This window comes from Macrotis lagotis, chromosome 1 (genome assembly GCF_037893015.1).
Source record: "Macrotis lagotis isolate mMagLag1 chromosome 1, bilby.v1.9.chrom.fasta, whole genome shotgun sequence".
NCBI lineage: Eukaryota > Metazoa > Chordata > Mammalia > Peramelemorphia > Peramelidae > Macrotis > Macrotis lagotis.
Genome location: NC_133658.1, coordinates 168,876,914 through 168,892,571, shown reverse-complemented (window position 1 = coordinate 168,892,571; position 15,658 = coordinate 168,876,914). Strand labels below are relative to the sequence as shown.

The following is a 15,658-nucleotide window of genomic DNA, read 5'->3' as shown; positions in this document are numbered from 1 at the left end:
CAGGCCCTGCCCTCAAAAGCATGCTCTCAAGCTCCATAGGAGAAACTTAAGAAATACTCATTAATAGGCCAAATATTGGAAATTAGAATAATTCCCCCACTGCCCATGACCTTCTGGAGCCCCAGTAATAATAGTTGCCCAGGACTGTTTGGTGAGAGTCCAAGGGTAGGTGCTCCCATAATAGAAGGACCAGACTGTGCTTGTTTTGAAGACAATTCTGTTACTCTTATATTTCTCTACTTGGCCACAACAAAAAAAAAGTCTTTCCCATTAGAGTGTCAGCTGCCTGAGGGCAGACTTTTTCATCTTTTGTCTTTATAATCATCACATGTCTGAATTATAGTAAATGCTTGTTGACCAGCTTTTGCAAAAAAAGTGGGGGGGGGAGCTTGGGAAATTAGTTGAAATAAGTTTTCTGAGGCCCTCTCATTTGTAGGGTTACAAAGGCTGGTTGAAATATACTTTGGTGGAAATCCAAATTTTTATGAAGCAAGTAGTGCTTGAACATGAGTTGTTTGTCAACTTTTGAAGCTCTGTATGAATGTTAGCAATTATTATTATTCTTTCAACCTTCCTCCTCCACATACTTGGTACCCTTTCCAGACTAAGTGACACAGCCCTGCCCAGATTGCTATCTGAGTGTCCTTGCTAGAGCAGTTTCCTATGCCTGGACTTCCTGCTCTGCTTTCTCTCAGAGAATCTTGATGGAATTTCTACCAGTTTTCTAAAACCCAACACAAATGTTACTTGTTCCACAGAGCTTTCCTCCAATTTCCCATAGCAGTGACCTTTGCTTCAGATTTTACATGTTTAATTCAGCTCAAATTTTTCAAGAACCTACTGTTTTTCAAGGAAGAAGATTCAAACCTAGAAAGGAAAGATTATCTAGCTCAGCTCTCACATTTTACAGATGAAAAAATTGAAGTGCACAAAAAATGACCTATCCAGAGTGATATGAATTTTAAATAGCAGATATAAAACTGCCACCTTCCATTACTATTTTTCATTGCTCTCAAATGCATTCATCTTATATTGTGCGTTGTCCCTCCAGATCATAGACTTCTTAAGGAACCTAAGGGCCTAGGGACTCCCTCTTTATCTTCCTTAGATTCACAGTGCCATGCACAGGATTTAAAAAAAAAACAGATTTGCTTTCATTCTCTCCTAGCTTTTGGTTATTCCCCCACAAGTCTCACTTCTAATTTGTACCTCTAACAAAGGATAGACCAGGTCAAAATTCAGTCACTTAGTGAGTACTGGTAGATAAAGTAGGAAAAAAATGAAATTATTGTATTAATTAAAATCATGTTTGATAGATTTCAATGATCGGTGAACATGAGAGAACAGTTTTGTTTGTATACAACTGTTGGAGGTCTGTAATTTCCTTTTGGTTCTCTGTTAAATACCATTCAGGATAGATATAGCTTTAAAACACAATTTTCTTAAATATGTAGAATAGAAATTACTTCTAGCAGCTAAATTCAAATCTGACCTCAGACATGAATGAACAGACATGTATGAACTTAACCCTGTTGCCTCAGTTTCCTTATCTCTGTAATGAACTAGAGAAGGAAATGGCAAAACCCTCCAGTGTCTTTATCAAGAAGATACCAAATGGAGTCACACAGAGAAGGAAATGACTGAAGGTTTCCTCATTCAAAGTCCATGGCTCCATCCACTTTACCCACCTAGCTGGTGTGTAAAGGAAGCTAATCATTCCCTAATTATTTCCAAGGTGAAGTCTTCTTTTCAGAGTTTGCAGGATCCTAAATAAGACCTAAATGAATTGCAGGTCTCCAAAAATTTGAGGGACTGAATTTTCTTACAAACCAACTTAATCCTTTTCAGAACTTTTTAAAAAAATTTTATTTATCAAGGCAATAAGGTTAAGTGACTTGCCCAAGGTCACACAGCTAGCTAATTATTAAATGCCTGAGGTCACAGTTGAACTCAGATCCTCCTGATTCCAGGGCTGTTTCTCTATCCACTGTGCCACCTAGCTGCTCCCCTTTTCAGTACTTTCTTAAAGGTGACCTGTTCAAAGGCAATAGATGTAAAAGAAAATGAAAGGCCTTCTAGATCAATTTTCAATCCCCAAGTACCATTTGACTTTTCTCAGACTTGTATCCTATCAGCTCTTTTTCTTTTCTTTTTTTTTCCAAACCAACTGATAACAGCAGGAATGTGACAGGCATGTTTAATCACAAGTTTTATGTTAAGCACAAGTGTTTTCTTTCTCTGTCCCCTAAAAATAGTGTTTTGGTATCTTTTTTTCCCTTTTCTACCTTAATTGTATGTTCTATTTTCTATCAAAGAAAGAAAACTTAGAATTAATGGAAGAGGATCAGTAAGGTGGCACAGTTGGCAGAGCATGGCCTTAGAATCAGGAGGACCTGAGTTCAAACCTAGCTTTAGAGGCTTGATACTTAGTAGCTGTGTGACCTTGGTCAAGTCACTCCCCCACCCCCCTAAAAAATGAATTAACATTCATACAATCAGTAGTGGTGGGAAGTTTTTCTGGAGGAATGGAATGGGATGTATGTGTGTAGGGGAGGACTCCTGGAGTCCTTTGTAATATATTCACTCACCCAACAAGCTTATCGCCTCAGAGTTTCATCTTCAAGATTTGGTAATCCAGCTAAATTATAAATGTTTGTCCTTCTTCTTTCTCCTCCTCCTCCTCCTCCTCCTCCTCTTCTTCTTCTTCTTCTTCTTCTTCTTCTTCTTCTTCTTCTTCTTCTTCGCAAGGCAATGAGGTTAGGTGACTTGCCCAAAGTTACATAGTTAAATAAGTATTAAGTGTCTGAGGTTGGATTTGAACTCAGATTCTCCTAAGTCCAGAGTTGATGATCTATCCACTGCACCACCTAGCTGACCCTATTCTTCAAGTTTGAAGAAGATCATGATATCAGAGAGATGATACTATGACAAGCACATGAATTAACTTTGAGTAGGGAGCAGGGGCTGTGTTAAGTCACCAGTCTCACTTTCTTCCCCAGGACCATCTGGATCCAATGTCCAGCTGTGAATCAGGATAACTGAGATGACCTTGGATGCAAGGCAGTCAGGGTTAAGTGACTTGCCCAAGGTCACACAGCCAATAAGTTTTTGGGATCACATTTGAACTCAGGTCCTCCTGACTCCAGAGCCAGTGCTCTACCCACTGTTCCATCTAACTGCCCTAAAATATAAATAGCCTTTGAAGGAGAAACATTTTATACTGTCGTTATTTGTTTCTCAGTATAAAACATGCTTTGAGTAACCTTGCTCTTTACATATTGCTTTTCATATATAGCTCACCTCAAGAAACAGAGAAAAGCTAATAGGATTTTTTTAAGTGACCTCTTCTCTTTTCATTTGCCCTCCCTAATTAAGGCAACTAGGTGGCATAGTGGACAGAGTTTGAGGCTTAGAATCAGGAAACTCGAGTTCAAATCCACTCTGTGACACTTAACCAGCTGTGTGACTTACACTGTCTCACACTGATAATAGCCCCCAAGATAATATTTATAAATTGCATAGCATAATGCCTGGCTCGTATTAGATCTGTTTGTTCCTGAATTCAGATTTGAGCTCAAGTCATCCTGACTCCAGGGCTAGAGCTCTATCCCTTGGGCCACCTAGCTGCTCCCCTTCCCCTCATTTCTTGTAAATCTCATGTTAGAATCATGCCACATTGAGTTAAGTATCAGCTTTTGCTGTCTTTGTTCATTCTTTTCTAGTTGCAATTTTTACTTCTTTATTTGAACTTGTCTGTCTTATGATTAGATGTGCAGGTGTGGAAACTCAACTTTTTATTGCTTACACTCAAATACATAGAGAATTTACCCAGGTGAACCTCTCCATGCCTGGAACTCTTTCCCTTCTCTAATCTCTCCCCCTCTCAAAATAATTGAGGCTCAGCCTAGGTGGTATTTCTTCCAAGAAGTTTTGATTGCCCCATTTTTAACTGTTTTCTCTCTTTGAGTCAGCTCAATTCTAGAAGCATTTTTTAAGTACCTTTTATTGTCAGGAATAATTCTAGATGCTGGAGGATAGAAACATAAAATGAACTTGTCTTCAAGGAGGTCGCAAATAAATACAAAATATGTACAAAGTATATACAAAGTCATTTCCAGAGGGGAGAGTAGATTACTGTATATTGGGCAGCTAGGTGGCACAGTGGACAGAGCACCGTCCCTGGAGTCAGGAGTACCTGAGTTCAAATCCAGCCTCAGACACTTAATAATTACCAAGCTGTGTGGCCTTGGGCAAGCTACTTAACCTCATTGCCTAGCAAAAACCTAAAAAAAAAAGATAACTGTATATTTAGTTGAATGACTCTATTTGTATCCTCCAGGAGAATTCGAAGCCCTGGAAGGCAGAGACTTTTGTCATAAGACAAAAATTCTGTTTCCCTTTACTGGCAGTAGTGTCTTCCCTCTAAGATTCCTTCAATTCATTCTGTCCTCCAGGCTTAGCACAGTCCTTGACCAGACTAGGTGATTCATGATGAACTGAGGGTTCTGTGTGTGGACTTTGCTACCTCTCCATTAGCTGTATAAAAGAATCTTAGGAAGTTTTAAGGTAAGGACTCAAACTGATTAAGTACTTAATTAAAATTGAAATGAATGATAGACAAACTGCTTAAAAATGGAATAGATAGGTGGAATGTTAGAGAAGGAGGGCCATTGGCAGATATTTTAAAGGAAGGAGGAGTTTGTAGGAGCTTCTCTTATGGAAGAGCTCTGTGTCTCTCTAGAGAAGCAAGTAATGGTGACTGAACTACAGTTATTGCATCATGTCCCCAACCTGGAAGAAGAGGTAGGAGCATGGGGGGAAGGAATGCTAAAGGAAGAGCTAGACCTGTAGGCTACATGACCTTTCTTGGCAGTTCCTTTCTGAGATGCAATTTAAGTGAATTCTAGTCAATTTAAATAAACAAATATTTATTAAGGGCTGTGTATAGAACAAGGTGTTACAACCTGGGAAAGACATAAAGTTTATAGATATAAAGTTTAATAAAATGTAGCTCCTGTCCTCAAGGTTTAGTTGATCCCCTCCTCCATTGTTGCCTTAAATACATTATAATCCTTATGACACAAAATATTTATTTTCACCCTTGACTTGAGATCTGTTCTGATTCTTGGACTTGGTATAGACATGCCACCAAGTAAGAGAAATTTTATATTTCTGAGGATGAAAATTGAGTCATTCATTTATTAAACAATATTTGTAAACCCTGTTTGCAAGGTACTGTGTATTCAGATTTCTTAACCTTTGTCAATGAACTTTTAAAAAATATGTTGATAACTATTTTAATATGACTGTTTTCTGTCAAATTGTATTATTTTACTCTTTTAAAAACATTTTGCTAAGGGATTGCTAGGTGTCACCAGACTGAGAAAGGAATCTGTGACACAGCAAGTTGAAGAAACCCCTGGTTCATTTGGATTTTCACTTTGGGCCTCTTTACTATTCAACAACCAAAGCACTCTGTCTCTGGATGTCATACCTCTTTACTGGTTCTCTTCCACCCCCATTTCTACGCCGGGAACTCTATCTCCTTTTCTCTATTTTCCAAAGTTTCCTGGCCTTCAAATACCAGCTAAAGTGTCACTTTCTGTCCTCCTTTACTGGTGGTAGTCTCTCTTCCCTCTAAGATTCCTCCAGTTCATTCTGTATATAGCTACTTGTATATTCCCCCCATTAGATGGTGAGCTTTTTGAGAGTAAGGACTTCTCTTTTGTTTTGAGGGAGGGGTTGGAATATTATTTGTGCTTGTTTGGATTTTTTAACCTTTGTCTCTCCAATATATTACCACAGTGTCTGACCCATAGTAATATTAATATAGGAAAATAATATAGTAAAATTAATAAATGCTTGTTTATTTGACTTAACAATTTGATTGGAGATAGAAGCTAGAAAGGACCTAAGGGAATGAGATGGTCTCAAGAGCCAAGGCCTTCTTTCTTGGGAAAGCAGGAGTTCATCATGAGAGTAAGTTAAAAGTAGTAACTAACATCACTATGTTCAAAGGGGAAAAAGGTATTTAATCAATCAATAGACAATTATTAATCACTATGTGTCAGGCATTGTCCTAGACTCTAAGAGAGATGGAAGAGGTGATAGTAAAGGATATTCATTAAAAATTGCTGTGCCAAAAAGAAAAAAAAAATGAGCTGGAGAAGGAAATGTTAAACTACTCCAGTATCTTTGTAAGAACATCCCAGAGTCATGAAGTTACATGGCTGAAGATACCTGAAAAATAAGTTCCACTCGGCTTTTTTTCCAGTTGATAGAATTCTGTTCTACTCTTAAATCATTTTATATTCAGTTTGCATACATTTTGTGTTTATTTATCTCAGTACACACAGTTTCCCATCATTAAAATCTAAACTTATTTAATCATTTATGGCAATAATCTTTTTAAACATTATATATTTTTCCAATCATCAGAAATCTCTTTTTCCTCTTACATCTGAACACACACACACACACACACACACACACACACACACACAAATTGGGGGGAACATAAAATCCTTGTTTCAAGTAAAACATATTTAGTTTTCTGTGATTGGTCATTATAATGATCAATTAAGTAAGTATTTATTAAGCCATTGTTCTGGGGATACAAATAAGAAAAAGACAGTTCCTGCTCTTAAGGAATTTATAATGTCATGGGGAAAGACAAAAGGAAAGTGAAAAAGGCAAAGAGGGTGGGAGTGTGATGGGGGTGAGGATGTGTTCTCTGGGGATGTAACTAAGCTGATCTACTGCTGCTGGAGAATAAATCCCTAACCCTGAAGGTAGGCTTTGGGAGGAGTTTACAGCTCCAATTAGAGGGGAGAGGCTACTGAAGGAGTTTTCTAGGTGCTGAGTATCAGAAGCTGAATGTACAGCCTGGTGATAAGATTTCTGGGAATCTACTGGAGTAGGCAAGATGAGAGTTACCTGGGAACTGCTCAGTGTAGGTAATTCTTTCAAAATTATCTTTACATAACAATAACTAATCATTTTTCAAGAGAGCAGTCTTAAGTATGAAATAAATTACCACTAGGCTATTGAAATTATAGTTACAGATGAGTGAAATATGGAGAAAAAAAGTTGAATTTATTATTTGTTTTTCTAATTCTTTCATACACCATCTAGCTATCTCTTCTTACAGATTGGGAAGATAAAACAAAACAAGGTCAAATGATTTCCAGGATCAAAGATTAGTAAGTGTCTGAGGGCAGAGTTGAAGTCTGATTTTCCTGAATCCAGACCTAGCACTTTATCTACTATGTTACTTAGATAAGTCAGTTTGGGGTGTAAATTTTACCTGTCTTGAAGAATCAACGTGAGGAAAGTATTTTGTGAACCTTAAGGAAATATACAAATGTAGATCTATTATTAAATATAAAACCACGTAGTTGAATAACAGAAATATACATTGTTATTAGTGATAATCTCATTTAAATTAAATGTTTGCCTTTCTGATTTGTTCAAACATGATAGTAAATTTTTCCATAAAAAAAGAAAAAAGAAGAATTGTATTTGAGACCATCAATCTCTACTACAGCTTTTTAAATAACATATAAGTATATATTTGGGACTTTTTAAAGTATATATTAAATTTAACACAGGAATAACATTCCCTGCTCATCCCTGCCCTCTTCTTCATCCCTATTCATTATAGTAAACATTTGCGTACATGCCTTTCTCCCTGCTACTTTTTTTGTTAACATTTTCTTTTCTCCTATTACTTCTCCTTTCTCTCCTTCTCTTTCCCTTAAATAGCTTTTTCTCTTCTTTTCTTCTCTTGCCCTCTTTATTATTCTGTCACCTGAAAAGGAAATTCTTCTCCCACTGCTGTGGTCTCCTCTCCCAACTAACTTACTTTGAAATTAAGACATGAGTAATCTAATGGACAGAACTGGTTGCTAAGTCACTCAATACCTAGTTTCCATTCCTGCCTTTGACATAGATCAGCTGTAATGAAGACTCTGGGCAAGTCACTTAACTCTTAGTGACCCAAACAATTTTTAGATTATAAATTTTTTAAAAGGCACATTGGTGGAGGAAATTGGTGAAATCAGAGGTCTAATCAATGATGATGATGTTTGTCCTTCGGTTCTCAAAGAAGACAGTGACATCAGGTCAAGGCAAGCAAGTGAATTGGATTTTAAATACAGGGATACTGTGCTAAATCAGCAGCCTCACTTTCTCCTCTAGAACTATCTGGGTCCAGTGATCAGCTATAAATCAGGACCACTGGAGAATGGCCCTAGATGTGAGGCTGTCAGGGTTGAGTAACTTACCCAAGATCACACAGCTAGTAAAGTGGTAAGTGTCTGCAGCTGGCCTCAAACTCCCATCCTCCTGATCCCAAGACTGGTGCTGTTCACATATATGTATGTATGAACATATATGAATATATGTATGTGTATTGTATATATATTTGTATATGTTGATTCATTTAGATAGCTTGTAAGTTCCTTGATGAATGGGATGATTTAATTTTTGTCTTTATAGTCCCAAAACCTTAAACAGTCCTTGTACCATAGGATTAGGGGCTGGTCCTGTTATTTCATTCATATAGGTTACTTCTAAATGTCATTATCTATTGATAGACTTCCCTCTACCAATGCAAGTCCAATTTTTTTCTACAATTTATAGTCATAAAGAGTTCCCTAAAGCACCGAGATATCAGAGGCCATGTCCAGGATACTGGGATACTGATCAGAATTGGTAATTCTTTCAAAATTATCTTTGAATAACAATATGCAGAGGCAAATTGTGAAGCTAAGTCTTCCTAATTTTAAGGCCAACTCTCTTTACTATGCCACACTGCTTCTGCAAGCAATAGGAAGTTAACACATGTTTGATGATTGATTGATAGGAGGAGATTGGCCCTTGAACTGGACCTTGCAGCAGCATCTGAGATGCACAGGCAAGAAAGGAACCTGTTTTAAACTTGAGAAAGTACTTATAGGAAGTATTGATGCTTAAACTGTCATGCCAATCCCTCTAAATTGTAATAAGGTAGGATTTAGTTACTGCTTTAAGGTTTACAGAGTGCTTTACAAACATTATTTCTTTTGCTCTTCATAACAAACCGATACAGGTTCTATTGTCATCCTCATTATCACTTAGCTGAGCAAACTAAGGCAAGATTTGAACATAGGTTTGTATGATTCCAAGTCCCACACTCTATAGACACTGTGCTTCAATCAAAGATTGTAGAATCTCATCCTTAAAGAGATTGCGCAGACCATCTGGTCCATCTCATATCTTGATCAAGAAGAATCCTCCTTATTTTCTAAGGAACAAGTAGTCAGTCCAGTCTTGGCTTAGTTCTTCTTTTCTATGAGATTTGTAGGAGATGTTAGCATTTCTGCTTTTAGCCCCAGTAACTGTTGTACTGTACAATCAAAGTGAGCATCTTCCTAATTCCACACCAAATAAATGTATTGCAATTTGCAGGAAAAGACCAAAATTATAGAAGTTGATCATTAAACAATGAGCCAAAAGAGGTTTTGTTTTGTTACTTGAATTTTAAATGTTTCCTTACTAAAGTAGGAGAATTTAAGAAATTACAATAAAGAAAATGAAATTCTGTCTTTCCTTTGGAAAAATATGATGTGAAATATATTCACCACCATTTAACTTTTTTTTTTACTGAGTAATGAAAGTGATTGAATTTTTTTTTAACTCACCATGCAGCTTAGCACAAAAACTAAAGAAATTTAAGAACTTCCCTTTCTCAATTAAAGCTTGCTCTGCCCCCCTTGCTTTTCCTCTGGTAAGAGGAAATTCATATAGCCCATGGGAAAGAACAAAAAGTTTGTAACCTCCCTCTAGTTCCTACTGAAGAGAAGTGACTAAACCTGGCCAAGCCTTAAGTCCACGCCTCTTCCACTTTCTGATGTCATACTATTTTTATTTTTGTCTTTGAATAGCTCATTGACACAATTGCCTCAGAGATCGGAGAACTGAAACAAGAGATGGTGCAGACAGATGTCAGCCTGGAAGATGAACTGGAACCCACTGAAATACCCAGGTGATCCCCAAAATCTGTTCATTCTTGGAGGGGAAGAAATAAAGGTTAGCGAAACTGCTTTAGTTAGGGGAGTTGAAGTTTGTGTTCTATGGCAGCCATACAACTTTATTAGTCCTTGGAGGCAGGAGTGGCTTATGAATGGACTGTGTATGTTTGTTTTAATTGCTTTGAATGTCCTATATGCACTTGGACTTTGCCTCCTGCTGATGCTCCCTAGTTCTGAGAAATGATAAGTTTCATCCACAGTCTTCAGTTAACAAATACACTTTGGGGTAAGAAATTCATTTAAGTCCTTGCAGGTTAAGTCCGACTGTTGTTAATGCTGAGGATTAAAGGAAAGTACAAAAAGGAATCTTTTTGCATTTTCAGATCATAAGAAACCAAAGCAGAGATCATATGATGGTCCACTTTGAAATAATCAGCCAAAGCTTTGCTTATCAATAAAATAGGACAGGCTTGGCCTGGAGAGCATCAAGTATTTCTAGAAATGACTCAGAAAGCAGGAGCACACTGTTGAAATTTGAGGAATTATTACAGTGATAGAAATATGTGAAGTGGAGGTCTTGTTTCTTTGGATTTCTAATGTAAAATGTAAAGGAGGAAATTGGAATATAGTCAGGACAAAATAAGGGGAAATCAATAGAATTAGAGTTATAAGTGACTGTAATTCCTTGAACAGTATCCTTGTATCTGTAATTGAATCGCAGGCCTAGGCTGGTATTGACATTTTGGTCATCTTACCCCGAGGATCAGGTTTATAACAATGAATGTTCCTAACAAGTGAGGAGAAATGAAATACAGGAGGAACACTGTGAAGGAAAATTCAAGTGTTCTAGCAAGTTTCAAACCGGCCAGACGTGTTTGCTTAGGTAGTGTGAGGGGAGATATCACAGCCCCAGGGAGCTCTTCTGAATTTAAAAGGTTATAATTTCCTTTACTAATCTTATTTCTGTAGCAAAACTGTTACTTTCCTTACCCCTGGAAATTCTGTGTATCCAGATGATTGATTGGGCAATGGATATTAGAGTATTTAATCAATATGGACAGTGGGAAAGTCTCACAAGTAATAGTAATACTCCCCTGGGGCCTCACATAGTACTTTGTTTTATACCTCTTTAGAGATTATATATTCTTATCTATTATTGTCTTATCTCCTAGATTGTAAGTTCAAATGAGATAATGTAATACAAAAGCATTTAGTAAATCTTAAAACACTAAATAAAAGTTAGATGTTATTATTCCTATTAACTTCTATGAGTTCAGTTCAGTTCAGCACATATTAGAGATGGCATATCTACTGGCCACTTCCCTGCTTCCTGAGGTGGGAATTGACATGTCTAAGTCTGTCCCATCCTTCACTTCATCCATCTATCTTCACTAGTTATTGGCTTCTATCATCCTATATCTCTTCTCCTTTTTGTGATTAAAAATCTGTCTACATTAAGTGCTACTACTTCCTTTCCTAAGTCTTTTGCAGTCTGCCTTCTGACCTCAACATCCTTCAACAAAACTATATTCTCCAAAGTTTTTAATGATCTCTTAACTGCCAAACCTAATTGCATTCTCTCAATCCTCCTTTATTGACCCCTCTGCAGCCTTTGACTTGATACTTTCTTCTCTCTAGGTTCTCATGACACTGATTTCCTGACCTCTTCTCTGTCTCCTTTTCCAGATCCTCATCTATATCCATCCAATCAAAGAGAGGGTGAGGCTGGGGGAGAGAAGTATATCTCACTCCTCTCTATTTACTACTTCACTTGTGATTTCATCAGCTCTCAAGATTTCAATCATTTCTTTGCATATGACTCTCAGATCTATTTGTTCAGCCCCAACTTCTCTCCTCATTTTCAACTACCAGTTAGAAGTATGAAACTAGATATTCTGGGGACATCTATACTAAAATGTTTAAAATTGAATGAATATCCCCCCCTCCAAAAAAAAACTATACCCACTTCCTAAATTCTCTATTATTATGGTACCTTCTAGAAAGCTAGGATTGCAACATAACTCTAATCCCTGACTCTTCACTCTTTCTTAATCTGTCCAGTTCATATCCAATAAGTTGTGAAGTTCCGTCTACTGACTTCTCTATAAGATGTGATCCTTTTCCTCCTGACACTACAACCAACCTAGTTCAAAGTCTTACCCCATTCCAATTCCATTCTCCACTCATCTGTCAAATTGATCTTCTTAAAGTGCAAACCTGACACATCACCCCACTACCCATTAGGTAAACTGCAGTGGCTCCTTTTTGTCTTTAAGATCAAAAATAAAATCTTCTGTGTGACTCTTTTAAACCTTTTATAATCTGGCCTCTTTTCTGTCTTTCTAGTTTGATTACAACTTACTGCCCTCCAAGTATTATATGATCCAATACTAGCACAAAATTCTCCATCAACCAACTTTGTTGTTCATTTTCCCTGGCTTTCTCCCATGCCTTGAATTCTCTCTGTCCTCATCTCTGCTCCCTGGCTTCCCTGGATTCTTTTAAGTCTCAGCTAAAGCCCCATTTCTTCAAGAAGCCTTTCCTAGTCTTTCTTAATCTTGAAACACTCCTCTGAGACTACTCCCAATTTTTCCTATATTTTATTTGTACATGGGGACCAGACTGTTTATATGTCATCTCCCACATTAAATTGTGAGATCCCTGAGAACCTTTCTTTGTATCCTCAAGAGTCTGGCATGTTGTAGGCTAAAAAATACTACTTGACTGGCTGGCTGCCCAATGTATAAAGCATCAACTTGAAGTAAGGAAAATCTCAGTCCAATTCTCAGCTCAGACATTAACTGGGAAGGCATTGAACCACTCCAGGCCTCAGTTCCCTCATCTTTTAAAATAGTGCTTTAGACTCCATGTCCTCTATGGTCCCTTCTAGTGCCAGGTCTGTGATCCTATTAAATAACGCCTACAAAATGCAAAGCCTTGGATCAGGATAGCTATATCATAGACCATGCATTCCACTGAGGAAAGAAAAGTACACAAATTAAAGGGAGAGTAAAAGGCAAAGCATTGTTCTAGGGTATGAGCCAGAAAAGGTCCCATGTAGGAGGTAATATCCAAGTCGGGACTTGAAAGAAGGCAAAGAGATAGTATCCAAGTTGGGACATGAAAGAAGGCAGAGCCGTCATCAGTACATTTCCAGTATGAGTGACAGAATGAATATAGGGTCAGAGATGCACAGGTCAGGATGAGAAGAGATAGAAAGTAAATCAGTTTGACTAAAATAAAGCTAGATGGTTGAGTTGGAGTCAGATTAGAAATTTTCAGGATGGGAAATTGATAATTTATTCAGTAGACAGTATAGCTTTCGACACAAATCCAGCATTAGACACTTACTAGCTCTTTGCCTTAGTTTCCTCATCTGTAAAATGAGTTGGAGGAGAAAATGGCAAAAACTTCCAGTATCTTTGCTAAGAAGACCCCAAATGAAGTCATGAAAAATTGGATGTAACTGAAATAAATGAATAACAATAACAAGATTAATGACATTATCAGAGTAATAACTTAGGAAGATTATTTAAGAGATGATGTTGAGAATGAATTAAAAAGAGAATGAATTAGAAACAGAAAATTCCAAAGGAAGATGTTATATTAATCTAGATGAGAAGAAAGTTTGAAGGAGTATAATTGCAGTCACAGCAGACAAGATAGTTAGATAGGAGAGATGCCTTTAGATGCCTTAGAAATAAAGAATTTAGCCATTGATCAGAAGTGAGGAATGAAAGAGAGAAATTAAAAAATTATTCCAAAGTTATAGGCATGAGGGTTAGAAATGAAGTTGTAGCTGCCATGAATAAAAGTAAAGAAATGAGTAGGACAGGTATATTAAAAGAATAAGGTGTAGAATTTCATGTTCATCATGTTAAATTTGAAGTGCCAGTGGTATCAAAGTGAAGGAAGCTGTTAGAAATAAAAGAGAAGAACTGAAAAGAGAATAAGTAAAGGGGGCAGAGGGCAAATATAGAACAAGAGCAGCTAGGTGGTACAGTGGAATCAGGAAGACCAACTCAAATCCAGCCTCAGACTCTTACTAGCTGTGTGACTCTGGCCAAATCACTTTAAAGATTTCTTCATATAAATGAGAGTAATTCTTGCACCTATGTTTTAAGTTGATATGAGAATCAAATGAGATAATACATAGAGAAAGCTCTACAAATCACAAATCAGCATAGATATGTAAATTTTGTTATGGAACAAAGTCATGGATTAATTAGATGATAAAACTGAGCATATAGATAGACAGTGGTCTGATAATATGTGAAACTACACTGCCAAAATCCTAAATATGCCCAAAGCAAATATTAGCTTTCTGCCTCCTCTCTTTATTGCATCTTTTACTATGGTTTCTCAAATTATGATCAACAACAAAAGCAAGTCATTGCCCTTGTCTTAGGCTCTACTGTTTCTGCTGCTGACCCCATTAACTTGATTAATATCTATTGTTCCATTTACTTCTAGGTCACCTTTGCTTTAATATCACAATTATTCCATTCTTTATAGAAGAACAGAATGTCTTCTGAAAATTAAAACTAACATTTTTACTAGATGCCCAATCCCATCCTGTTTCACTGTCAGAGTGAGTTTCATTGTGCAGAGTGAATGACAATTGAAAAGATAGTTGTCACTAGGACCATCCAATAGTGAGTGAATGAATGAAAAAGTAGAAGTCTTCCTCTCTAACCCTGTGTCCTGTGGCTAGTAGCCAGACTTGCCTTTGAGATTCTTCATGCTGATTATTTTTCAAGGTGTTTGGTGATAAATATGAAAACAATAATCCTTTGTCTCATTAGATTTAAAGCAGGGGGGGCGGCTAGGTGGCGTAGTGGATAAAGCACCGGCCTTGGAGTCAGGAGTACCTGGGTTCAAATTCGGGCTCAGACACTTAATAATTACCTTAGCTGTGTGGCCTTGGGCAAGCCACTTAACCCCATTTGCCTTGCAAAAAAAAATACATAGCAGAGAATAAAAGAAAATTTAAAAAAAAGATTTAAAGCAGGAAGCTGGTTCTATTGTTGAAGGACCTTATTGAAGGGTCCACATGAAGTTGTGACACAGAGCTTTCACTAAGAGACTGATGAAAGTTTTCTAATAATTGAGAAACCTAGCTTCTCTGATTCTTTTTGCTAGCCTTATGCTCTAGTTAATTGAGGAAGAATGGCTCCAGGCTGATGACAAGTTATTGTTTGTCCTTATTAACTCCCACTGGATTGACTAAGAAACTAGAAGTGACTTAGCACCTTAGCCAACCTAGGATTTGAAAACCTAAGTATGGATGTTTTCAGCACTTTGAAAAGAGTGAAATTTTAAAAAAAGATATTTTTTTCTTTGTACCTAAACTAACATTTCCCAAATCCCTGTGCAAGAGAAATGAATTAGTAGGTATACTTTTTAAAATTTTTTTAAATAAGTTTTTATTACTATATCACCAGAGTGATATAAGATATAAGTAGTCCTCCCCTTTCTGTCCCTCCCAGTGAGTCATCTCATATGATATTGTATTTTCTAGGGGGTGGGGTAGGAAGCCAGTATAACTGATTGATCCATTTTTAAAAGTCCCAAAATATGTACAATAGGTAACACCTGTGGACCTCTAGTCTCCATAAAAGAGTAGGTTGGGAGTATCTTCTCAG

At 37.1% G+C, this 15,658-nt stretch overlaps 1 protein-coding gene across 8 annotated transcripts in view; it reads left to right on the top strand.

The window, feature by feature from the left end:
- RIN2 (Ras and Rab interactor 2) overlaps positions 1 to 15,658 on the top strand; it is a 230,083-nt gene that overhangs the window by 153,010 nt on the left and 61,415 nt on the right. For 7 of the 8 annotated variants that reach the window (XM_074209358.1, XM_074209357.1, XM_074209355.1 and 4 more), the window contains one exon: positions 9,927 to 10,027. In XM_074209358.1, the coding sequence (XP_074065459.1) occupies positions 9,927 to 10,027 (101 nt within the window). Of the gene's footprint in view, positions 1 to 9,926; positions 10,072 to 15,658 lie in introns of those variants that run through there. The other variant, XM_074209359.1, reaches the window with a different exon arrangement.